This window comes from Mastacembelus armatus, chromosome 11, assembly GCF_900324485.2.
Source record: "Mastacembelus armatus chromosome 11, fMasArm1.2, whole genome shotgun sequence".
NCBI classification, from domain to species: Eukaryota; Metazoa; Chordata; class Actinopteri; order Synbranchiformes; family Mastacembelidae; genus Mastacembelus; species Mastacembelus armatus.
The window spans coordinates 12435916-12463102 of NC_046643.1; the positions used below are offsets into that span (position 1 = coordinate 12435916).

Sequence of the window (27187 nt, forward strand, 5' to 3'; positions counted from 1 at the left end):
ACAAATGTGTAGTGCAGTTTTATATCGGTCAGCCTAGTTAGAAATGTGTGATGTCTTTATGTGACATCACAAGGTAATGATAAAAAAAAGCCAGCAGTTATATATTTTGTGCTCCTCTTTCCAACACTGCACAGTGTCTAACACTCATGTAAGTGACACCCTCCACTAAATAAGAAACTTCCAGTGTGATCTCACATTGTGACACAAGCTGATGCTATCTCTGTGTAAAAAAAATTGCATAACCTTTGATAAGAAAGTTCAAAGTGCTTTGATAAATCAAGTTATCAGGAGACAAATTCAATCATCGTGATCATCACCCAGTGTGGCAGGAAGAACATACCAGAGAATGTTATCACAGTAACAAATGGCCTAATTAATGTCAAGCCTAATGTTTTTATAAAATCACTTTAAGCTTATGATCTTTCTGTATGACAGCACCCCAAGTGAATAAAAAGGCACAATGACACAATTCATTACACATATATTTTAATAGAACAATTCATGGCATAAAATATTTACATGCAAAGAATGGAAACCGAGCAGAGTGGAGTGACAGATGTGACCATAACTGCCAAAACAGGCTTTGCCCTGTGATCAAAGGCATTTGTGGCCTTGGACTTGTCTGCTGGTTGTGAGGGGAATAAATGATCTCATAAGGGGAGTGGTGGAGCTGAAGCAGCAAGGGAGCATTGTCACACCCCTATCACACCCCCATACCCTGCAGGGGAATCAGTGTGTTTATATCACAGAATAGACAGCTAGAGAGAAAAAATGATTTCAGCTACATGTTTGTGTTGTCCTGATTAGGTCTGACATTAAAACATCACCTTTGATAGATAATTTTCATAGAGTTCCTTAATAGCATTCTGTGAACACCATTATATCTAAATGACGGTGCCAACATGTTACTTAGTGGGAACAATGTACTCGTTTTGTTGGAGCGTAAATAACACTTATAATTACTGCTTTGCAGCAATGAAGATAATTTCTACAGACTTCACTCACCCATCTTCAGATTGCATTTAAAATCCTCTTTGTTGTAGCATTGCTGGGAGATGTAACAGCATTTCAGATGTCTGGTATCATTTATGAATCGAGTACTAGTCAGTGAGGGATGCCTCTGTCTGAAACACAAACAAGCTCCTGCATGTCTAATGAAACATGAACTAGGGCTGGAGAGACTGTAATGCTTTAATATTTTGATGTGGGTGGAAACAGACGACACCAATTTTTCTGCAGAAGGGGACAGAACAAGCCGTGAACGAGATAACTTACATCGAAAAGCATTGGCCATGTTAATTTCAAATTAAAATAACTATATTTATACAATAATCATTATTTTAATTAAAGTACCACACTGTTTCTTAAAATCCATGTACCAAAACATTGTACCATATTTCTGACATTTGACTGATAACTGTCACTGCCACTGTTTGTGACACTTGATGAAACCTCAAAATTTGACCTTTATGATCAGATCTAAAAGTTTGCAACATGTGCAGCTACGGTGGATGTGATGCTTGGACAACAGGGTTTGACTTTCCTTTTTACCAAGGCAGACATCTGTGCTCTTAAAAGACTTAGAAGACAAAAATAATATCACTTGTAACAATAGTTACAAACAGGTAACATTTCCAGCAAGTAGCGATTGGTTAAAATAGTGCTCTAAATACACACAAGCCTTGGCTGATATGACGTCAGTACAAGCTACAAACAAACAGATATGTTTTCTTGGAGGGCTACTGGTACATTAAAAAGCAGTACATATTGGAATTGTGCAGAGTAACTGATTTGTGGTTATGCTTCTGATAATTTTAATATAAATGCAGTACCATCATATTAAAGCCTGTGCTTTAAAGTCATCCACTGAAGACTGTATACTGTACCATGAAAAGGCTCCAAAAAACATAACAACCAGAAATTACAGCTGGGCAGTCACAGTTGCATTAGTAATACAATTTTGTTGTGTCGTTTTTTCACATACAAGCCTTTTGAATACGTTTTACTCCCTGTGCAAAATGACAAAAAGAAAATCTGTTCTCATCATGTGTCTTTTTTTAAACAGCAAATTCATAAAAAAGTCAGGAGAAAGTGTACCTTTACACGCGCCATCATCTCACAACTCACTTTCATTTAGTATCTCAATAAAAATGCTAGAAACTTCTATAAAAACCCTATTTGCTTTTCTCTCACAGATACACTCTGTAACGTTTCACAGCTACACAACAATATGCATCATATGATTCATATAAATATGAACTTCACCAAAACTTTTAATATGGACTCTAAAAATGGTTTAAAAGTATATTGTGACACCACTCCTTTTCATTACGATAATGCAGATCTCATCAGATCACCTGACCCACGTTAAGCCCATGCATTTGCTGCGAATAGCCTCAGCTAAAGGACATGTATGTAGCAGTCAAGCTTTCATCATTTCTATTTAATGATGTTTGACATTTGTCTTCACTTGTTTGATCCCAGATAAGACTGGCTTTTGCTTTCCATCCCCGCAAACACATTCATGTGATTTTCAAGCGGAGAATGCACAGTGGAGGATCTGCCAACCTGAAAAGGAACAGCCTAGAAATACACAATTTGACACTTCAATAAAACATGACACTGAGTCTCATCGAAGAAGCTGGAAAGCCTCTCGCAGCTGCAGAGGACGGCATACAAATAATGTTACCTTCATATATACAGTAAGTGCATCAATTTCATGAGTATATGGCACTGGATTTTTTTATACCACAGGCACTGATAATGTCCTCAGCTAATCTTTGACATGCTGCATGTGTGTTGTGATTGGACATTTATTTTATAGTTTAAGTATTGTTTTTTCACAGAATGTTTCACAAGGATGTTTTTTCACAATCAAGTGTTGATGAATGTGTCCATGATGGACACATTCAGCAAAAAAGCAGAACTTTTTGATAATCCAGACTGTATTCTTCCATGAGTAATACCCAGTGACTGAGGTACTACAATTCATTTTCTATTAGGCCTACTAGTACCAATGACATTCACTCTGGTTGATAAATTAAAAGTTCAGGCATGATTAACCGTACCAAAGTTGAAAAGAAGATGTTCATGTGCCGGAGAGGAAGCTTCTCCCAGACGGATGAGAGTGATGAGGGGGAAACCTCAGAGGCGGGACATTTCGTGGCCCAGCCCAAGCTCTCCAACACTCTCATAATCGGGCTCTGCTTTGGCAGCGTCTGACCCTTCTGCTCCCACCCCAGCCTTGTGGTCATCCTCTGAGCTACCAGTCTTTGGGATGCGGATGGTTTCATAGCCGGGATCTGTGCTGTCCTGATTGGCATCTTGCCTGGGCTGGGGCTCGTCAGGCTTGGTGTAGATATCAGGGACAGTGGCGTACAGGTCGTTGGAGGAGGAGGTCGGGACGAAACCTTTGATCTCCGCAATGCTGCTGTAGTCATGCTCTTTGTCTTCGTCCTTTACGGCATTATTACAGTTTGTTTTGTTGACTGTGGAGTATACCGCTGACTAAAGGACACAGAAAAGACACATTGATTAATCTTACATGAACATTTTGGGTATTAACATAACTACATTTATCGAGATAACAGGTACAATAACACCAAAAGAAACACTGATGCATTGGTGTCAAAAGATCCCTGCAAGGTTTTTCCCTTATAGCATTATTGTCTGATCTTGTATGACTATTTTACCAATTTCCACTTTTCTTTTTTCTTATCTTTCTGATGCTTGGAGCATTGACATTCACAGAGCAAAGTGCCGCTGTCTTGGGACTTGAAACGGCAGTTTGGGGACTAAGGGAGTTTAACACACACTTACCTCATTGTCTGACAGAATGTGGTTGTCGAACCCCAGTGCAGGAGACAGAGGCGAGTGTAACTGTAGGAGAAAAGAACAAAAAGCTAGACTTAGATATGGCAGCCTGTGTATTAAAAAAAACGATTGAGCGCAGAATCACATATTTAAAAACATTCCCAAAGGCTGCTTACTCTTAAAAGTGGTTGTTAGGAACATTTTAAGAATTGTCACACATTTTTAAGAAACTGGTGCCCTCTTCCTGTTGTTAAAATGTGAAGCATTAATCCATAAAGTTAAAACAGTAAAGTACTGAAACGAAGCGCAGTATTACAACAGCTCCAAACTACCTTGAGGGAAAGCAATTAACATATGGTTGCAGTTCTTATTGATCTGCATTGCTATAACAAACTATTGACAAGTTCTCAAAAATCATAAACACCAGTGGAAAATGTTTATTAATATCTTAAGAGAGTGCTTGGTAACAGATCAATAAAGTGAACAAGGTCTGCATTTGTCATTTCTGCTATGTTACATATGCGGCTAATGTTGTATATAACCACACATTCATTAAAGAAATTATTGAGTGAAAGTCAATAAGTATGTGATATTTTTGTGCGCAGCCTCTGTCCACTTTGCATTAAAGGAGCCAATAATTAACAGAGCTCATCTGACAGGAGTGCCAAATACTTCAGAGTCTAACAAGAACCTCAATGTGTTTGCCAGGATTGGTTAAATGATCATGTGAAAATTTACACAGACATCTCTAAGAGGAAAACATTGTTTTTTGTGACTTATTGTGAGGAGTGCACTTATTAAGTCCTTGGCTGGATGTATCAAGGTTAATGCTGATACATTTTGAAGAAAAGGGCAAGTTATTCAATTGTATAGGTGCAGTACTGGGTGCCTATCAAGGGAACATCTCCACACGAGCTGCACACTTATGTATCTCTGAATGAAAACCTGGCAACAGAGATCATCCATCAAACTGTTGGCCCCAGCTGCGTGTCGGTGGATCTTCATGCAAATACATGCCAGATTCGCTGGCATTTTCTCAAAACTCATAAATCAATATGATTACTTTATGATAACGCATGTTTGGCGACATGATTACTTTTATAGATCCAACACACGCTATGTAATTCAGCAGATGCCATTTTCATTTTTCTTTAATTAGTCATCAATTATGCAGAGTGCCCAAAGGAGACTTCATATAAAACTTAGATGGAGGTGACTTGACCCAGTCATTGCACCGTGAAGTGTCTCACAAAATTTGTCATCGGCAGTAAAGTTAGTTTGAATTAGTTTAGTCAGTTAATTATTTTGCAATAAATATAGTATTGAATATATGGGTATGATGTGTCTTGCTGTATATTGAGACTCTTATTAAAATCTTTATTTCATGCATATTAAAGAGATATCAAGACTTATAATAGTATGAGGATGGGTGTTTGTTTTGTGTATACATGGAGACAAAGCATCTAGGAGATTAATATTTCATAGTTTTACAACAGGACGTGATGTGTTTGCATGTGTGTATGTAAGAAAGGATTATAGGAAAGTGTTTACGAGTATGTAGGAGATACAATGACATACACAACATGCAAGTATGACAGTAAGCTGATTATAGCTGTCTCTGAAGTTGTCAATGTGTCAATCATGCTGACGTGTATGTTGGCATACGCACATATAAATCGGTATTAATACACCAACTTAGATTCTGTGCTGCCTGTCTTGCATGTGTTCAATGTGTATGTGTATAAACAACTCCAAACAAACTGTAATTATGTAAAGTATATAAACCATTTTGCCTTCCACCCAAGAAAGAGCTGGGATAGGCTCCAGCAGATCCCGTGACCCTGAGCCAGGAAAAGCGGGTATAGAAGATGGATGGATGGATATAAACCATTTTAACATCAAATCAAACTCTATAACACACTTATATTATATGCCCAAATCCTCTATCTAACAACAGGATTCTGATTTCCAACAGGCACCTCAACAACACTGACCCACAGACTGCATTTACCTGTATTATGTTCACATTGTGTACCCCAGCAGTCTACTGTCTGGGTCAAATTAATTTCCTGCCCTAATATGAAAAGCCCACAGGCAACATAGTCAAATGAGTGCAAACAACTGGTACTGCTATTTATGATGGTTCAATAAGTGTATAGGATCAGAAAAGCTGTGAATAAAAGGTCAGTCTGTGTGTGTGTGTGTGTGTGTGTGTGTGTGTGTGTGCGTGCGCGTAGCTGCAGTGAAATATTAAAACCAGGTGTAAAAATGAATGTCTATGAGAAACCCTGCCTCTGTTTGGGTGTGTGCAGCATTTACCAAGCTATTACCTGAGGGGCTCTCTCAGACATTTAGCCTTCACACCAGCACTCCAGCATCTGCGCAAACTACAACACATACACAGTGTCTTCGTGTGTGTATGTGTGTGTGTGTGGGTGTGTGTGTATGAGACAAAGACAAAGAGAGTGTTTCTATAGGCTATATCATCCATCATGAAACCAGACTAACTGTCACTGTGATGGTGGCCAGCTGGAGCTCACTAGGCTCTGACGCACACGCACGCACATGCACACATACTGTATATATACAGTAGTTTGTGTATATACAGATACACTTCATCTGACAAGACGAAGCTCCTGGTCATACACAGGTATAAAACCACAGGGAGCTGGGAACATTCTAACCTTAAACCAGCCCAAGGGATTATTTGTGTAGCAGAATATACAGTATGTAAACATGAGCATGTCATATCTGTGTGTGTGTGTGTACATTTTTGAGCATGTGCGTGGCTGCCATTGTGGTTTTAGAGATCTATTATAGCTCATGAGATTTCCTCATGAATATAAGGATCAGATGAGACTAGATGCCCCTGATGTCCAAATGAGCAGCGGTTATTAACTAATTGGCTGCAACACCAAAGACAAAAGAAAAGAGAGATAAGACTGAAAAAAAAAAAACAGAAGAGAAATCGGAGGGGGCGGGAGGATAACAGGAGATAAACAGAGGAACAGTGAATCCAGAAGACAGTAGATAATTCGAGTTTATTACAACATGGGTCTTGTTTTCATATCCTTGTCATTTATCAGCTGTGATAAATGCACCATAAAAAGAAAGAATATAAACAAACATGAGCCAGATTATCTAAATCACTTTATTTAAGCACACCTGACTCATAATAATATTAATATTATTATAACCTGTGAGAATACACGACTATGACAAGCACATTAAGTCAAAGTTGGTAACATGATGATGTTAACCAAGAATATTGTTTTCCACCATCATAATTTTAGTTTAGCATATTAGCCCGGTAATATTCACTAATTAGCACTAAACACAAATGCTAACTTTTTTGTGAAGGGATCACAAAGGTTGTCACAGTCCATCCCAAGAGGGGCATGGAGTTATAGGAAAATTCACGTTATAATAAACTTATCCTTTAGAGTAGAAAGTATTTCAGAGAAATTAACTTAGCAAATATGAACAGAACTTAAGGGAAGAGTGTAAAGAAAAATGAGACTTGCAACTTCATGCATTTTTGTTGCAGACTGACAATGTGGCATGTGTGTGTTTATGTTGTCAGCCACAGTCTGATGCAATTCTTTCCGAGCTTTGAAAGTGCTTTATTGCAGCGGTTCCTGAAGTGGGTGCTGTGGAACCCTGATGTGACTTGTGAAAAGCCAAAGGGTCCCGCAAGATGATCATTTTTTTCATAATGTCTTATCATATTAATAATGGCAATATTTACATGAAACAGCGTTCAAACAGAACGAACAGGCAGTAAATAGCAAAACTGACTAACATTTGGTGCCACGACAAAACATTTGCTTTAACGCGGTGCTGTGAGTTACACTTTTGGTCTTTTCTTATCAGCTCTACCCTCCTTTTCTTTTACTCTTCTTCCCTCTCTTCTCCTCTACATCTCCAGCTTACACCCATTTTCATCTCTCCTTCTTTTCTATCTCTTTCCTTTTCTTTCTCTACTGGCTTCATCTGTATGCTGCTGGGTTTTGTTTTTTTCTCTCACTCTCTATCTCACTGTCTCTCTCTTAACTCTTTCTCCCTCACCCTTAATGCCTCCTAGTCCCTTCACTATTCTTTTGAGCCAATCTCCCATCTTCTCTCTGTCACTATATCTGTTTCATCTATTACTCTCTCCTGCTCTTCCCACTCCAGCTCCCATTTTAATTCTTCACTCTCCTCCCTTCACTCCTACACCGTTATCTCGTCCTCTCAAATTTCTTCCCTCGGTCTGTCACTCTCCCTAAAGCAGCACTGAGCTGGCAGCTTGGTATGATAACTGTGTAGATAGGTCTTCCTTTTTCTTTGGTCTTCATTGTCTCTTTCTCAAGCCAGCTACGTTGACTCCTTAACACACTAACAGGTGACATACCTCTAGTTCATATAGGGGATACATTTATTTTCTATACTGCATTGCACTTTTGAATGAGGAACCTGGGTTTATGTTAATGTTGGCTACCTAAGATCGACAGGTGCAAGACCACATACACACACACTCACACACACAAAGTATCCTCACCTCCCCATTGTGCAGACTTGTCCCCACCAGCCCGTTTGTCAACACTGGCTGGTTGTCGTTTTCATCCAGGACCTTCTCTGGTACTGGTGGAGGTAAGTCCTCCTCTGGTTCCTCCAGGGATTTGTTTGAGGGAATACTGGTATTATCAGAACGCCTTTTGGCCTCCATGTCAGCACTGTGGCGACTCTTCTTATTCAGGTCGACAGAGGCGTACTCAACCCCTGCACACAGGGGCCCCCGCTCAGGAGTGCTGGGGCTCAGGTGGCCATTGAGGAGGGCACAGGGGGCATGGGGAGGCTTGTCAGGGCTCAGCTGGACAGTACCGTTGGGGAGGCCAAGCTGCACAGGGGGGTCTTTGAGCTCCTTGACAGTCTCGTACAGGGAGTCTTCGACGCTGACGTCACGTGACGCCACTGCGATCTCCTTCACCACCTGGATATCAGATACTGGCTCCATTAAAATGCTTGTAAATGAGCAAAATGCAAGTAAAATGTGTGATTTTAGATGTGCTGACCTCATAGGTGCTGTCCCCTGATGCTGCGGGACCATCCCCGATAAGTGCATTGTTGGGAGGAATGCTGGGAAGCTCACGGTCCTGATGACACTTAGAGGACCTCAGCTCTGATTGGCTGGAGAGCATCTCTTCTGACGCCTGGGGACTGGTGTCCTGCGTGTCTGTGAGGACTGGTGGAATGAAGAAAACAAAAAAAGAGTCAGGGAAAGTATGCAGCTTTTCATGTAGTGAACTTTGAATGTGTTTTTCATGAGAATAATATGTATTTTTCACATTGATTTCAAAGCCAGTTTCGTAATGAGTCACTAGTTTCCATTGCTATTTGCAGTTTTACATTTCTGTTACCCACCTTGGTAAAAATGATCACACAGATACTGTATGCTGATAACAAATCAGAAGCTCAAAGACATTAAACTAGCTATCTTGGCTTACTTGTACCGCTGGTTAGAGGGCCATTGTGAGAGCTGCTGACAGCCACATCGGTCGCTGGACTGTCAGCTGATTGGCTGATCGTCTCTCTCTCTGACACCTGCACAACAGAAGACAGGATGTTTGTCACTGCTGGGAAACTGGGAGTTCACCCAAATGCTGTTTGAACTAATGCATGTGAAATGAATTCTCGGGTTTTTTCTGCTTATTTGTAGCACTAATTATAACGTTCATGCTTCCCTGTTCTTTATCTCCGTTTTTCATAGCTTTCCCAATCACATTACTGATTACTTTAAGCAACACTGTGAGGATGTTATGCATGCTTGATTAAACGTAATGTATTTTTCACCAATTTCAAAATGATATCTAAGAATAGTTTCTTTCTGCAAGTGTGAAAGAAACTAAATGAACTGATTTGTAATGAAGATGTGCTGAGTAAATCAGGTATCTTTCTTTTGACATAGTGCTCTCCGTTTCTCATATGGACATGTATTGTTGTCAATGTCACACTGATTCATTAAAAAAAAGACAAGAGTCAAGAATAATTTCACAGTTGAACTGACACATTGGCGGTGTCACATGAATAATAATGAAAGCCACAAAAGATGATACCTAATGGAGACCCACGTTTAGTATAGAGGAAAGTCAAAGATAGAGAACAACACCCCTGAAAAATGGCTACGATCCAATGTTGAGATTTTTCAAAAACTGTGTTTAAACTGTGTTTTGAGTTGAAGGTTATTTCTCTCTTTGTTATAAAACAGGGAAATTCTGCAGCTTTAATTACACTGAAAATGCAAAAATCCACACTATCGTTTTGATCAGCCTCTGCAGAGATAAATCAGCTCCACGAATGAGCAAACACTCAAATCATCGCTGTCGTCAACTCCAGCAGTCACCGAAAAGAATCTCTGCTAATTAACACAGGATGTGTCGAGCACCTGCTGCACAGAGGCATGATTTATCATAAACTGTCTTGTTTCCAGAGGCAAAAATATCACCCCATCACATATAAATTAAAAAAATACATTAACCTGTGTAAGTCAAGACCCTCTTTGTTTGGGTTTGTTTATCCCTTCTGTGTGAGCTGTTTGTCTATTAGAAGCTCCACATCCCCACCCAGTGGTCACCTATTGCCACAACCACTAGTATGAATGACGTAATCTATTTTATGACCTCGGTATTTCTTATGTTATTCTTTAGTTTCATGTTTTAGATGAAAGTGTTTAAGGTGAGTGAAGAGAATCCATTTTTATCTCAGACTCAGCCACAAGGTTTTAGTTCCATTTCTTTCTCCTGTTATTGCACCTTGATATATCCTGATGAAGGTCAGCAGGATTGAGCCTTTGATAACCAAGGACAATTCATTCAAAATAGGATTTTGGAAATAGGTTTCCAAAACTATCTCTAGCTTTGGTTTGGTATGGCTTTCATCTAAAACTATGTGATTAATCCTACCTGACAACAATACAAGCCAAAATATTATCAGTCCTTTTTCTGACTAAACTACGCAAGACATGACTTGGGTGAGTGTACGGACTGAATGAGACATTATGTTTAGACAATTTAAGGTTAAAAAAATCTTTCGTGACAAGGTGTGGGAGGAAAAAGTTCCACTGTGGAGTTTGGGCACAGCCATAGGGAAGGCAGTTAGTGAGTGAGGAATAGCCAGTCTACTCATCTGCAAAGATAAAGACCCCCATTTAACCTGTCAGGCTGTGACATGGTCCGTCATTTAAATGGGCCCCCCCCCCCCCGAAACATTCTGACCACCCTGCAATTGTACTGCACAAAGGTTACAGTGAAGGTATCCATCAAACACAAAATGGGTCTGAGGAATGTGGACGTGCATGGGGAAGCACATAAGCTGACACACACACGTGCATATGTGCATACTAACCCCAGAGGGGTGTGACAGAATGAGAGAGTAAGAGGATGTCACTTACTCTGTGAAAGCCGGGCATTTGTCACACTTAAATGTTGCTTGGTTACTGAAGCATCAGCATTATGGGAGCTGGTAATTACTATCAGTGCCCATGGCACCGTGTTCAAGAGGACATAGTGTACATTTTCATCGTTATTAGCATTCCATGAGCAAGACCTCAAGAGCAAAGGTGAACTTTATACATACTGAATATACGTGTTTCCAGATTGATGTGTCCTTTGCGTTTTTGTTTCACTGAATTTCATTTACTTCTTTCTTTGCAGTGACCCAAGAAAATGAAACACTACAGACATGATTTGAGAACAGCAGGAACTGGTGTTTCCCACATGTGCTCTCTTAGCAGAAGTAACTAGTTCCTCATCAGTGGCTGCAGGGGACTTAGAAATAATTATGGTGACAACTGAAGGCTGTCTGCTGAGTGGATGAATGTTTTGTTTTTTTTGTTTTAATAATAGAAGGTATTTTCAGAAGTAAATGTCAGAGCGTGCGTGTGTGTGTGTGTGTCATTAGAGTGGAGATATGTGAGGCATGTGGCCAGTGGTTACCCTGTCTAATTACAGTCATGCCACTCCCATGCTGGGGTTAATGAGGCCTGCATCAGAGTGTGTGCCTTGCTGTGTTTGCATGTACCCATCTGCAACAATACGTGAGTGAGTGTTTAATGCTTCTTGAGTTTGATGCCACCAATATATTACTCAACCCTGAAATACATCTATAGTTGCACGTGATTGTGGGAGAGACTGTGTCGGAGAGAAAATGTGTATGCATATATGGAATTGCGAATCCAGTTGATCCACTGGTCAGGTGACTCTAACCCCAACTCAAAATAAATCAAAACTACAGAAGCGAAACTGAAAACATGATCACTATGAGAGAATAGAGAGAACAGAACTATCAGTGCACATACTATCACTTGAAACTGGGCATTTGATTCATCTTCAAAATCCTTGCTTATGTCTGCTTTAGCCTGTTGGAAGAAGGTGGTAATACCTCAATTCCAACTTACTCCATTCATGAGGTTCTCATGGTCCCCTGCTGTATGTCCATTGGCAGCTTTCTTCTGCCTAAAGGAGAGAGAGGCGTGGATTGATGAGAGAGTAGATAAGGAGAAGAAGATAAAAGCTGTTTCTCTCTGATTGGGTCTAAAGCTGTGTTGTTGTTTTTTTACCTAAAGAAGTGACTACTAAATAACACTCCAACCTGACTCTAGATATCTTTCTGAAGTATTTATTTATATTTCTGCATTCCTTTTGTTTACTGGGGATGTTGCTTCACAGAAACATGAATGAGTGAGCTCATTCCTGACTCTCTTCTAACCTTGGATGGTTTTCAGCTGGTTAGGGCTGATGGACAAGCAGAGGAATGTGGACACTGGGTGGTGCCTTCAGCAGCGGGCTGCTACACCCGCAGTGTGCGAAGAAGCACTACTGCATGTGCTTTATCCCTGCTGCCATCAGACTCCATAGCCATCACTGAATTTATCATTGTTCACCTGTATGTTCACGTTTGGCTGCAGACTGACACCATCTGACACTGTCACCTTACTATATCCCACCTTTGTATTTATTCTCACATTTTTTTAAGTAAGCTGTTATTATTATTCTTATTATTATTTGTGTTTTTCTATGCCCTGTTTTGCTTCCCAAGATCTATTTACCTCTTTTTATTGTGATGTTTTTGCTTGCTGCTGTGGCACCTAAATATTCCTGCCAGGGGATCAATAAAGGGTAATCTAATCCATTCTAATCTAATGACTTCATTACAAATCCAATGAACTAGTGTACAGAGCCAAAGCACAGTTGTCCAGATACTTATGAGTTTGCGCTGTATTTTATTGTTTAGACTAATAACATTAAATTTGCACTATTTCCAGCTAGTCAAACTGTCCGATCAAAGACATGCATAGGTGGCATTTCCAGTAAGAGTACCTTTAGACAGCTGGCACTGTTTGATGTGTCATTACATAAAACCAGAGAGTGATTCCTGATGTTTTCAAAATACATTTCCTAGAACAGCAACTCTAAGAACCCTTATATACAGTAGGTCAAGTGTGATGGTGCTCACCCCTTGCAGCTAGCGCACAACAGCAGCAGCACAGAGACCAGCAACACGGCGGTGAGGGTGCTGAGGGTGACAACCAGGGCCAGCTGCTCGCTGCCCAGCCATGACACCACCCCGGTTGAAGCTGCCGCTCCTGACCCAACGACACCCGCCTCGGGGCCCCACCACACTCCACTCAGCACCGGAGCCATGACGCATCACAAGGTGGGAGGAGAGGACATCAGACAGGTACCGGCTACAAAAAAAATGGGAATATATCCATTTTAAAACATGAAAACAAACAACAATAATTTACCATATTATTTCTCATGTTGTTAGAAGAATAGATTTTAAAGAAGTGATTCTGACAGCACTGAAGAAATGGAGTTTGTGGAATATTCCAATATTACATTATCTTTGAGTGAAATTAAATATACAGTGGAGGCATCAATATTCTGTGCCATTTTCTTAATGATTGTTGTTGGTTCATAGATTCAGTTTGAACAGTGGCCACCTGTCAAGTAAACAAACTGTTAGTAGTTTAATTATAGTTCATCAACATCACTCTATCAACCTGAAAGTACTGAAACCTGTACAGGTTACTTGTAATGAAGCTCAGGTTTACTAAAAGTAACATTTGTGTACTTACTCTAACTGATCATTACTTCTTTTGCTAGTAATATGGTGATATTGCTGATAATATTCTATATATTTGTTACCAAAACCAACAATACAATAAAACAGAGACATAAATATCATTTCCAGAAACAGGTGAGGTACTGTATGGCAGTTGTAGTCAACTTCACTAAAAACAGGCCAAAAAGTCTATTTGTTGGGGACCATGCAGCTCTGAAGCACATACATGAGCACTGGATGGTGCATGTTTGAAAATAAAGTTCAGCACCTCACTGTAACAAAGAATATGTCAGGTGGTTCAGTCGTGTGGCTTACTGAGTTTATAATTACTTTTCTACAACAATGAAGGTATTTAGAACAGATAAGTGAACTATATCAGGCTTTTGCTACACTAACAATACTTGTTAGTAGTATAACTTAGCTCTGCTGATATATTTTTAAATACATTTTTAAATATTGTTATCCAATCTGTGGATCATTCACCAGGAGCTCAAATGCAGCTTATGCCCAGAGATGGCCAGCAGGTGGCAGTGCAGAGCAGAGTCAGACTGCAGTGCAGACAGTGATCTGCCTCAGTCTACTGCAGTGGCCCAGAGCTTCCACAGCCGGTGTCTGGGCTTTGCACACAGCATAAGCAACCACATCATGTCTCAACCAAAGTTGGGTTTCACTGAACCGACAGAAACCCTGATGTTATCGAGGATGATTTATGAGGATGTGTGGAATTGAGGGTGTATCACGACGGGGCCAGTGAGCCTCAAAAAACTTCAAATAAATGTGTAATGCTAGGGCTGTGCCCCAGTGTGCGTCTGCTACTAGTGAAAATGACATTTGGCACTGCAGTCACTGTGATAAAGGGCAGACAATGTGGAGCACGAATGCAAAGATGATCAGAAAGAGAAAGAGACATACTGACTGACAAGGTGCAGGGGAAAAAAATCCCACAATTCAGGGGTGTTTCCTTTCTGGCTATCTACCTATCTGTCTTCCTTTACATACCCTGATAACTTCAATCAGCAGACACTGCGACAACATGCCTGGCATGGACAGTTGACAAAAATGTGACAAGCCATCTTTCCTCATCTGTTTGTGCACAAGCTGCCTGTAGTAAAGTGCATGTACGTGTGTGAGTGTACAGAACATGTGTGTTGTGTGCCAGGGGTGAAAAACTCCATTGTCTCTTCGCTTGCCTATGCTAATGTGACTGGGGAGTATGGGAGTTGGGGAAGCGCTCATCATTTTCTTGCAGGGAAGAAGTTTTGTGGTAAGTCTGACGGAGCCAATTTTAACTTCATCTTCAAAGGACACAGGAATTTCTGTTTTTGTTGATACACCATTTGTGCTTTCCCAAATGAAAAAAAAATAGGGAAAAAGGGGTGGGAGGGGATTACGGCTTGGTGGAAGTGAAGCACTGAGCTGAATATTGTCCTTGGGGTGTGTGTGTGTGTGTGTGTGTGTGTGTGTGTGTGTGAACTACAAGTGTTTGTATGCCTAGACGCAGGCTGTGAGTGGAACTGTAGTGAGAGGATTGTGTATTTTAATACCCATATCAAATACATATTGGACAGCTGGTTTACTGGTTGCAACTTTGCTCCTCACATGTTTTCTGTTCACGCACACTCTAACCATGATAGCTATGATACATCTCCACTGCATCCTGCACATATGACCCACACAAACAAAGTCACAATTTATCGACCAGTCAGCCCATGTAATTGAGAGGATAATCACCAGGTGACATCATCTCTGAATCATATTACAGAACACATGATATCTATATCATTCATCTCACCTAACATGATGGATGGACACACACACTCGCACACCCCCCAAAGCAGCGGTGTTTTAGTTTATAGATGCATGAGTCTTTGCTGTTACATCAGAAAAGGTGTGCACGCACCCTCACTCTATGGGATTTTGACCTTGATTTCCCAATTTTGCCTGGAATTACTTAAAATCAGAACACACATGTGGTCAAAATGTGGTTCATCCTTCTGTGACTAACGCCCAGATAAATTCCTCATCCTGTCTCGTCTGAGAGGCTCGTGTCCAGGTGTCACTATCTGCCAGTGCGTCTCCGCTGGCAGTTAAACCAGAATAATTATTGGCTGCCATGGCACTGCGTCACCATGGCAACGTTCCCTCCGACTCATCAGCGCTATTTATGGCGGTATAGAGAAAACAAAGCCACAAAAATGTTTTGAATGCAACTCATGGGAGGCCTGAAAAGCTGCAGGTGATGTCTGAGCTTAGGGATGATCCTCGTTTTGATGTGTGTGGTTGTGTCAGCATACATTTTTAACTTAGCTCTGTGTGGAGCACGTTTCTGCTCAGAAAACGTGGAAACTGAAACATCTACAATTCAGTGACAACTGGGCAACTCCAGAGGAAGATCATGTCATACACTTGAAAGCTCAAGAACAACTTTTGAATGGACCTTGTTTTATTTAGCTGACTGCTGTTTCCAGGGTTAAGAATGAACTTTCTCTCCTGTCAAATAAAATGTAAAAAAGAGATTACTAATTTGAATGGGCTACAAAAACGTTAAATTTCCTAAAAGACCAACAAAATCATTGAATTTTTTTTCATTCGATCTCAGACAGACTCATTTTTGTAGCTGGAAAATGATATTTAATACAGCATCATTATTGTGATTATTATAATATGTAGTAAACTGTAAAAAAGTTATAACCAGGTAAGATAAACCTCATTCAAGACAGAAAAAATTGAGTTATTTCTCCAGCAATATACAAATGCAATATACAAATGTTACAGCATCTTTTGCATAAAGCTTTAAGGTGAGAGAATCTAACGTTTGGAACGAGAAATGACACATTCTTCCTGTTACTGATGAATGTTTAATGTTGTAACCTTTCTTTTAACTAACATTTAATTTGCTCTCGGAGGTGGAGCGCTCCAGCACATTCCTTGTATTTGCAGCCATCCCCTCTATTCATTCCAGTATTCCCCATCTCCAACTCTGCTCAGCCACATTTTAAGACATTAAAGTAAACCTCAGAGTCAACCATCTTAATTGAAATGGTACGAAGAACCTGTTAACTACAAACACAGATACAGCTCTGGATAACATTTTTGACATAGTTCCCTGCTGACATAGTTAGCCCCTGTGAGGGCTCGCTTCATGTTTAAGTACTTTATAAATCCCACACACAAAAGCTCAGAGTATCTTTTTCACTGCAGAAGAATCCTCACAGACCATCACCATGCGGGCCAAGGACTACAACTGTACTCTCCTATGTTGTAACTGTCTATCCCGGTGCTTTCAGGCTCCGATGAAAGAAAACAGGAGCCTTGGAAGAGAGACAGTCGGTGTGGCTGTCTTCTGTTTCATGCCATAGAAAATAACTAACGGGAAAAGCAATTTGAAAAGGAATGTGTTTTGGGAATTAAAGGCAGAAATCCAAATTCTGCCCTCAACCAGCTGTACACACATAAGACTAACCACAAGCCGTATCCAGGCATAACCTACCAACCAAGAAACTAGAGCCAAAGAGGCAAGGAATCCAATCTGCGCCCTTCTGCTCCACAGGCAGAGACCCTACCTGCAGTGAAGCGTACCAGCCAGGCCAAGCCATGTGTGTGTATGTGTGTGTATGTGTGTGTGTGTGGGAGTTTCATCTGTTGGACAAGCTGTTGGATAGCAGTGAAAAGATAGAGGGAAAAACAGAGAATTAACATCCAAAAAGCAAAGCAGTACTTCAGCTTGTGTGGATGCCTGTGTGGCAATGTGACACCTCCCTCTGCAGAATCCTTCGGGTGCACACAGACAGGGAAGGTTTATAGCTGGATGGCTGCTGAGAAATGAGCTCTGGGGAAGCTTCTCATAGGAGAGCCATAGGCATTTCCACAGTAATAAATAATCCAGTTTTTAGGGGAGAAAGAGCCTCAACTTTCTTTAAGAAGTGATGCTGCAAGAAGCTCAATGTAACATTTCTAAAACTATAATCTTGGGTAGGAGAAAAGAAAGTGATGACTAGTTTTTTTCAAACAATGAGAATATTTGCTCTGTTTGCAGAGACTTTTTTGTGTGCTGTTTAGGGAAATGAATTTTTCATTGCTAAAGCACTGCATGCAAAAGCATCTCCTTCTATAGTTTTCTCTGATCTTTCTGGGGAGCAAAAATATAAATATATACATAATATAGAAAAGACAAAAATCACACATACAATATAAACATATTTACACACAAACATATATGTACTAATATACACTTTAAATGGCTTTTGTCTGGTTTTCTTATTTCAGGCATTGTCATTTCAGACAATGAACAAAGATGCACCACATAAGATACACACCACTGTCCATCTTGTGTCCTGACCTGAGGGCCATTTGGAGGGTGGGGGGTGGAAGAATAGGGGGGAGGGGGGAGGAAGAAGCATACAGCTTCTGTTGCCAAGTGAGGAGAGACAAAGAGAGAAAGAAGGGGGCAGCTATCAAGATGCAGAGAAACTAAACTGCATAAAGATAGAAACTAGATGAAGAACACAGAGGGTGAACTGAAATGTGAACTGAGTGTATAAAAAAGGAAGACAAAAAGAAGCGGCAAAGAAACCACAAGAAGGAAGGCAGATACTGTTATATGCACACACACCCATCCCCAGGGAGGTGTGATGAAACGCAATTCCCAAAAGACCGCTGTGCAACAGGGACCCTGCCCTGACTGAAACACTGCAGTGAAGTGCATACTCATACAAAGAAACAGCCATAACAGCTGAAATAAATATGTCTCTACAAAACAAAATGAAACCTACAAGGGTCAGTTCATTAGTGTGTGTGTGTATGTGTGTGCGTGTGTTGATCAGACCTCTCTGTATGTGTGTGTCTGCAGGCTTGTACGAACATGAGAACAGGTGCTGCTGATCAGGGGACATAATCTGAGTTTCCATGGCAACACTGCCCCTTGTAGGGGTTAACAGTTTTAGCATCGAGAAACGATCTATCCTCCCTAAATGGGGAAATTGAAAGTGCATAATTTAGCACCTCTCACAGTTTTTCTCTCTCCCTTTTCTCATGCTGTTATATCTTTATCCATAGGACTCTGGTCCCCTTCTTTTTCAATATCTACTTCTAGAAGCAGCATTTATGTCGATTTCCCACTGGGTAGATATAAACTAAATAAAAGATAAATTAACCCTGACCACATAAAGTTTTCCCTCCCTGAAGCTTTTCATGATTGAAAGAGATTTAAAGAGATACTACAACCATGCAACATTTTGCAAGCAAAGAGCTACCCCCTCCAGATAAGTCATTTACAACCCCATTTCACTTGTATGGTACAGTACAGCAGGATGGTCTCGTGGTTAACTAGAGGATCTAGTTTCAATTCAACCTTATCTCTTCTTCTCTTGAATCCCAGTCAGCTGCAAAGCCCACAGCAACATGTGTCTCATGCCTTCACCATAAATGACAAAGCTCTACCAAAGCCTTTTTTTTTCCTATGGTAGGTCCTGACCGTGGAGAGCCATTACTGTCAACAGAGGCTCTGTGTACATGTGCAGCATTTGTGTAAACATGTATGTGTGTGTGTGCCTGTAATATCTGCTGCTAGTTATTGTCACACTGCCTCATGGGAAAGATATATTTCCTGTCTTCCTCTCCACGAGGACATTAATAACCCTGAGGTCTTTGGAGGCCTACAGATGTTTCTCTTAAACACAACTGAACCAGAAAGGCTGGTGACCTCGTTTTACATATGGAATAAGAAATTCACTATTAGTCCACATTATTCACATTTTTCCTCTTTTCTCTACTTTATCTACCCTGTTATTATCTATTCCCCCAATTCCTCGGGGTCTAATGCTGCATTTAAATAATTTGGACCTTCACAATGTGGGTCTCCGTGAGGCGCTAACACACACCATGCAAAAAATACTCACTCTCTCCAAAGAGTTCAAACCTTTCGATTTCAGTTCCACATTTCTTCGTCCCTCCCATCTTTCATTCCCGAGCTCGCTTAGTTGCGTTTGACATCTTTCAGCTCTACTTCGCACGCTCTCTCTGTTTCTTGAAAATGGGAAGTGTGTTGTCAAGGCATTGGCTAAACACAACTGTCTGCAGTTCTGAGACGCCCAAATCTCCAATGTTCACTCAACATAAGCAAAAACCTTAACACAATGTCATGGTGTTGTCATACTCCTTAGCAATCAAAACAACTTTTAAATAGAAATGTAATGAACTGAGCTAAATCCCAGACAAGTCTTTATTTGTTTTAGTGCCATTTTTTCCTCTTCCACATCCAGACAATCCACATTGATCCCCCTGACTCCAGCATTCTGGAAGTGTCTCACACTGATTAGCTTTGTGACAGCATTGCTGCACAGCTAATAATAAAATGCTAAAACAAAACTGACTTCAGTAATTGTGCAGTGGAGCAATTTATAGTGATTAAACAAACCAGCCAGCCGTGTCATCCAAATATGTAAATGGGAGCGTGGAGCATGAAGAAAGAGATGGATTGTTGTAATGATTTCAGGGATTGTCACTCACATTGTAAGTGACCTTTCTGGCAAACACTAATAAAGTGATGGGGAGGGGAGGGGGGTGTTGAACTGTTGAACTCTGGGAATTTGAGGACAGACAGCATGGCCAGGGCTTCATTCTGAGTGGGACTAACAAAGGGTGACTGTGTCTGTGCGTGAGTGTCTTCTTTGTGCGTGGCAATTCAATTCATGCTCCAACTAAATCGATGCAAATCTTGAAAAACAAACCTTTCTCTTCGTTTAAGAGAAATGGAAAATATGAACTTTGCTCATGCAAACAGATACATGCACATACATGCACCCCTGATTAGACTGATTTAGCTCTGAACGACTGCACGCATAAAATTTCTCTATCATCGCCGCCCTGAGATGAAGATTAGCATTAGAGTAAATGAGAAGTAGATACGGCCACATCATTATTCAGTGGCATTGGCCTTTATGTGTTGAATAGCTGCCAAGATAAAGGGATTATCAGGCTGGATGGAATAGGATGAAGGATATTACGTGTGTGTGTGTGTGTGTGTGAGTATGAGTATGAGTGTGAGTGTGAGTGTGAGTGTGAGTGTGAGTGTGAAGAATCCACTGTGGTAATTCATTGTGAAAGCTGCTAATGAGATGCAACAGATGTCTGGAGACTCAAGACATCATTCTCACTCTGGCAAGTACAGAAATGATGCGACACATAAACAACACAAAGACACAGACTTTCAACGGTGCATTAACAAGCACCAATATATTTCTTCGTTCTTCCGCGTCTCCAGGAAAACACTCCTGAGCTGTAGAAGCTGCACACTATCAGCGCTGCTCTGAAAATTGCCATGCAGCACTTCATTTGTCTCCTCCTGCGACACCAGCCTTTTGGACAAAAAGCACAGGGCAATAGGGGGGAATTAATAGAAAAGTGTGTGTGTCCTTAGAGACATGAACAACTGAAATGGAAATGTGAGTCGTCTTTACGAGGCTCTACCCTCAGCAGGGATGGGTTTGTTAGATGACAGAGACAGGGCGAATGGCAGGGGGTTGGACTCTTACGACCCTCTGTAACGTTGGACTGTGACTGAGACTGAAAGGAAACATAAGTCTGTGTGTGTGTGTCTGTGTGTGTATGTGTGTGTATGTTTGCATATTTGAGCAGAGGTTAAGGAGCAGAGAACAGAAAAGTGTTAGGAAAGAAAAAGTGAAGGACTGGAGGGAGGCTGAGGCCTGCTGATACTCTTCTGACCTTTCAGTGCAAGACACTTTTTTTCATTTCTACTGGCTGGGTTTGTTTAATATCATACACACACACACACACACACACACACACACACAAACAAGCTTAGCTTCTGTCTCTGCTGGTGTACCAACCCCTTCACATTAGACATCTAATAGACTCTTTAATTGCGTTTCCTGTCCTCCATTCTGCCATCCTTTTCTTCCTGACAATTTGTACCTCCTTTCTTATGCTTCCTATCTCATCGCCATCTCCCTTCATCCATCTTCCCTCAGCCTCCTCTCTCACCTCTCCTCAACTGTGCCTGGTTGCTCTCCATGCCAGACTGTAGCATATTCAACACGCCCGCTACCTCATAACGATATGGTAAAATATGGAGGCCTGCAGGGACTAAAAGGGCACACATCTACAATCAGAAACAGCAGCTGTGAGGTGAGGTGGCAGGTTGGGCTGCCTGTAGGGGGTTGCAGCCAAATATACATGACTACCTCTATGTGAGCTAGGAGGAGGGGGGAGGATGCTGCAAGACAAGGCAACCTTCAGAGTGCAATCTTCAGATTTTAGATTTCATCCAGCGCACGCCTGAACAACTCTATAAGATTGCATGAGGCAGATAGGCCCCTGCTTCCACCCTATTCACAATTCCATTTGATTTCTCATCTCACAAACCAAAGATTATTCCATATTTCATGGCAATAGGTAGAAAATGGGAAGAAGCAGTACTCCAGGTCAGAGAGGAGGCACTGAAACCGGCGAGAGAATACACACAATAACCTTATTTTTGTTTGTATTTTAAAGGAGTAGTTTGACATTTTGGAAAATACTCTTATTTGCTTTTGATAGTGTCTCTTGGAAAGAATCCAAAAAAATCTGATTTCACCAGAAGTATTCCTCATCCCACAAGTATTTCTAACAAGTATTAGAGCTAAGAGTCAAGGTATATTGTTTAACCTGCTGCATATCACCTGTTGTTTGTCAGAATGATGATGCACTGCATATGTCCCTTTATGAATAAAACTGTATAAACCCAACTAAACATCCTTTGTAAACACACTGCTTATTGTAATCACAAGCTACACGGACAAGAGGGTCAAATCATGTATAATAAATATATACCACGGTAGAATATTTATTAATCTCAGTGCCTGCTACAGCCCTTCTCAAATCAGTTAATGGCGGCAGCTCAGTGTGTCCCAGAGGAGAGCTGAAAACCAAACGAACCAACTGAACGTGCATCAGTGCAGCAAACACAACGCCTGCTGCTGGCAGAAAATCAGCTGTCATTCAGACACACACACACATGCGTGATTTTCACACTTCAGGCATCCAAATAGTGATGAACCAATTAGCAGGCGACACACATCAGTGTGATGATGAGGGAGATGGAGGGAGAAAGAAGGGTTGGGTGAAGTGAAAGAATACATTAAAGCACCCAGTGTGCAGGCAGCAGCCTGAGAGGAAAATGCCGAGGTGGCCAGCAGCAACTCCCTTTAGGCATGGTGGATAGAAAGATGTGTGCACAGAGCAGGACAGACACTGGTGACACTCGATGATGTTATTCACAGAGAGGGAAAGTAGGTATAAGCCATTTATATAATGAACAGTGCTGATAAATATACAATATAGGTTTATTTCCCATGAACCAATAAAAAAAAAAAAAAATAGTTGCTGCAGGAACTATGAGTCTTTCAGCCAAAGGTGGAAACAGTGGAAAGTTATTGTATAGAAATACAGTCTGCAAAGAGACGTGTTGGCTTTCTGTTCATTAATTCAACAACTAATTTTCTCTCCTCTTAATGCAACAGTTTCTTAAATCTAAACCACATTGTTTTCCTAATCTAAGTAGTAGTTTTGCTGTTTTGTAACTTCAATGCTCGGGCAGCAAAACGTGGCCAAACCTTAACTCAATAGTGCAAGATCAGAAATGAGGTTTGCCACTGTTTTCAAGTTGCACATTAATCAAGTTGTTGTGTCTGAGGGGGATTTAAGTCAGAAAAAACCTGTTTGTGTCATTCAGAAGGAAAATTACAAACAACGTATTTAGTTATTTCATTTAGTGGATGTGGTGCTTTTCCTATTCATTTATATGTTTTATTCTTTAATTTGCCACACACACACACACACACACACACACACACACACACGCACACGCACACACACACACACATCTATACTCTAATCCAACACACACTCCCTTAGAGTGCTCCGCAAAATCAGGAGCCATTACATTAGAGCATTTGTAAATTTCCTCTGAATGCTCCTGACTGCAAACACATAATAGGCCATTAGCAAAACCCCAGACACTTAACACACTCAGCACAACACACACACACACACACACACAAACACTGACATCGTGTTATGGCAATAATGACTAGAATCTTTACTTAAGAACTGTCTATTAGCATCATGTCAGTCTATCAGCATCATATCTGTTAATGTGAGACAGGATGTTGTTTGGTTTAGGTCACAATTTCTCAAAGGAGGGAGTCAATTCAAGGAAAATAGTTATGATATCTTTAAAAAGATACTGGGTGCAGAAAACCAGATTTATCTTTTATCAGGTGTTGCTCCAGTCTTTTCCTTCTGTTTACTATCAATCAAAGTATTAATTCAATTAAAATAATCATAATAAAAACAAAGAGCACAAGCCTGACTTTATATGTTATATTGTTCTTAAGAGGGAGACAGAAAAAAGGAACCATTTCAACATAAGCTGACACAGCAAGAAGAATAAAATAATCTCTTGAAAAGGAATCAACAGTGTGAGCAGAGCCAGAGAAGAGATTTTAGATTTTCCTCTATAAGCTGCTTGGGCACAAGAATGACATTTAGAATCCCTGCAGTTCCTCCAAAGAGCTTTTGTGTGAGATTTCCTAGAAATGTTGATTATAGATCTTAGTCTATACCAAAACAATAACCGAAGACAAACAGAAGAATTGTGTGCCTATTTGGTATACAAAGCTGAGAGCCACATGATAATGCCCTGAAGTACATACAGTACACATGAACAATGCATTTCCACTTACAGCTCCAACAGTAGTCCCTGGATCAGGTTGTGTGGCTTTGTTGAGGAGTGAAATTTGACCAGGGCTAGGTGCTGGTCTGATGGTAGGTGCCAATTGTATTCTAGGGAGAAATCTAAAAATATCCTAAAACACACGCGCGCACACACACGTATCCCGATGCACACATGTGCCTTCCCAGGCAAAAGAGCTGAGGAAAAGTGGATAGAGAGCAGGATTCCCATAAGGAATCAGTGGAATGTAAACAGGACACCCACACACACAAAATCATCAGAGGCCGTGAGACAAGGGCCTCGTGTGGAAAAAGATGCCCCAGAGAATGTTGCAGCTTGTTGGGATTGTCCTCCTGGTTTACTCATTCTGTCCTCACTGTCTTTCCAAAATGCCCCATGAGAGCCTGCAGGAATGCAGCTGCATGCTGGGAAATATGTCAACCTTCACCCTTTTGTATTAAAGGTCCTCTGTCAAAAATTAAACTGAATTATGGGTAAAACGACACAGTTTAACTCAGAGAACATTAGCATTTGGGTTAAAGTTAAGGAAGGCGTACAAATACTTAATGAAAACACCAGACAGTATTCTTATTATCCCTCACCATACACATACAGACACGAAATACTTCATTCTAATCCTGTGCATGGAAGGCTTGGACGACAGACATCAGCCCTTCTCCTGTTAATAAAACCCTCTGGGACACGCACAAGACAATTTGTACAATCCTGAGTGTGTATGCGCTTCCTCAGACACGTTCAGCAACAGTTCATACACCCAAGATGCACTTCAGCTGCTTTTAGACAACTGTAATCAAATACACTCGAGCTTTAAGGACAGTGCAGGGACTAGTGGTATACATGTGACACAGTACTTTTAATCATGTATACTGAGATGCTAAACCCCTGCTGGGTTTAACACTGTCTCAGCCATATGATGCCATTGTTGTGTTATTAGGCCTATGGCCCACATAACCACCTGCTCTAGAAATGAGTTTCTGGGTCACTGGGGGATTACTGTAGGACTAAAACCAACAACACACAGTCCTGGGACCCACAGATGAGTTAGATACCACGTCATTTCAAAAGCAGCACCAATAATAAAACATGCAGAAATAACCTTGAAAGATCATTCCTTAGAGATCAAATATCCACAAGGGGGCATTTTGCACTTAATTAGTAGGAACAAGTCCAGACGAGCAAAAGTAAACAGCAGCTAATTTCCTGTGTTTTGGCTTCCCCAGGCCTTGTCCTGTGGTTAGCCTCCTCACTTAGCAGAGCAGAGTTAGCCTTTCGCCTGCATGTGGCTTCCACAGCTATTGTTCTGCTGACAGGCCACAAACAAACAGCTGGTTGCAGTCCATGTCGCTGTGGCCAGAACCACTGCAAAAAGACATATAAAGTGGTCCGCTCTTAAAAAAGGGTGGATACCCATTTGTTAAAGTTTGGGATTCTTTCTTTAGCAGGGAAAGAACCTGTTTATTTCAGCTTTTAATAATAAAAATAAACATTTTTATATTTTCTATTAGAAAAACCTTGTGAGTGTAAGAAAGAAATATTTATATATTATATTATGAAAAACACAAAATACATCTTTTGTAATATTTAGTAGTGAAACATATTTTTACCCTTTAAGGTTAATTTTACAATAAGGTTGAAGCACTGACTTTACTAACCATTAACTTCAATGATTTGACAGAGAGAAGAGAGACAGTCAATACTGTAACACACTTTCTCTGGTTATAACAGCCCTTTAAATTAGTCTGAAACACTAAAAGTCTCAAGCTGTGAGCCCTTTAATGTGAAGATCTGTAAAGGATATGGAAGTTATAACAGATGCTTGGAGCTTTTCCAAAAAGTGTGAACTTCATCATCTAAGATTTCTTCATGAAATGAAAGATATACTTCAGAGTCAAAGGGAAGTAGAAGACTTGAATCGAAGCACAACAAGATGGTGGCTGAACATGTATGTCCTTGTCATCAGTTTACTCTTACAAGTTACTTAGAAACATATCAAGCTGTGGTTCCAGAAAATTATTCAACAAGAAGCCTATTTATAGCCTATTTTGGGGATTTGCTGAATGGTGCACACAGAGTTTTTGGAGTAATAAACACAGTTTAAATTGGTTGCAAAGAAGGAGCAACACCAAAGACAGGATGTGTGAAAAAGGGTGATGTGTGACATAAGATACAACCTGAACTCAAACCTGCAATGCACACGGTCTTTATTTAACCACTAACCCAGTGTAGTCAGCCTCATAGTTTCTCAGCATTTCACAGTGTTGAAATGACATAGTTTGGTTGAAATGATTGTGCTGCAGCTGTGGCATTTGCAGACAGATGGTCCATCCTGGCATCTATTCTTGAAATGAAATGATAAGAAACAATGACGATATATAATATATATATATATATATAATTTTTATATGTCAGTATGGGTGAGCCTACATAAACTAAATTACTGATATGTCAGGTAAAAAATAATACATGAATAATTAATAAAAGCAATTTAATTAATTGAAGCCCTTTAAACAACACATT

The 27187-nt window shown here is 40.5% G+C and overlaps 1 protein-coding gene across 2 annotated transcripts in view; it reads right to left on the reverse strand.

The window, feature by feature from the left end:
* Window positions 1-469: 469 nt before the first annotated feature.
* Window positions 470-27187, reverse strand: part of pag1 (phosphoprotein membrane anchor with glycosphingolipid microdomains 1) — a 41472-nt gene continuing 14754 nt past the window's right edge. The window contains exons 1-8 of one of the 2 annotated variants that reach the window (XM_026300123.1): window positions 19815-19951; window positions 13306-13537; window positions 12248-12305; window positions 9300-9396; window positions 8868-9037; window positions 8354-8785; window positions 3820-3879; window positions 470-3507 (exon numbers count right to left, since the gene is read on the reverse strand). In XM_026300123.1, coding sequence (XP_026155908.1) covers window positions 3145-3507; window positions 3820-3879; window positions 8354-8785; window positions 8868-9037; window positions 9300-9396; window positions 12248-12305; window positions 13306-13493 — 1368 coding nt within the window. In that variant the 5' untranslated portion in view covers window positions 13494-13537; window positions 19815-19951 and the 3' untranslated portion in view covers window positions 470-3144. Of the gene's footprint in view, window positions 3508-3819; window positions 3880-8353; window positions 8786-8867; window positions 9038-9299; window positions 9397-12247; window positions 12306-13305; window positions 13538-19814; window positions 19952-27187 lie in introns of those variants that run through there. The other variant, XM_026300122.1, reaches the window with a different exon arrangement.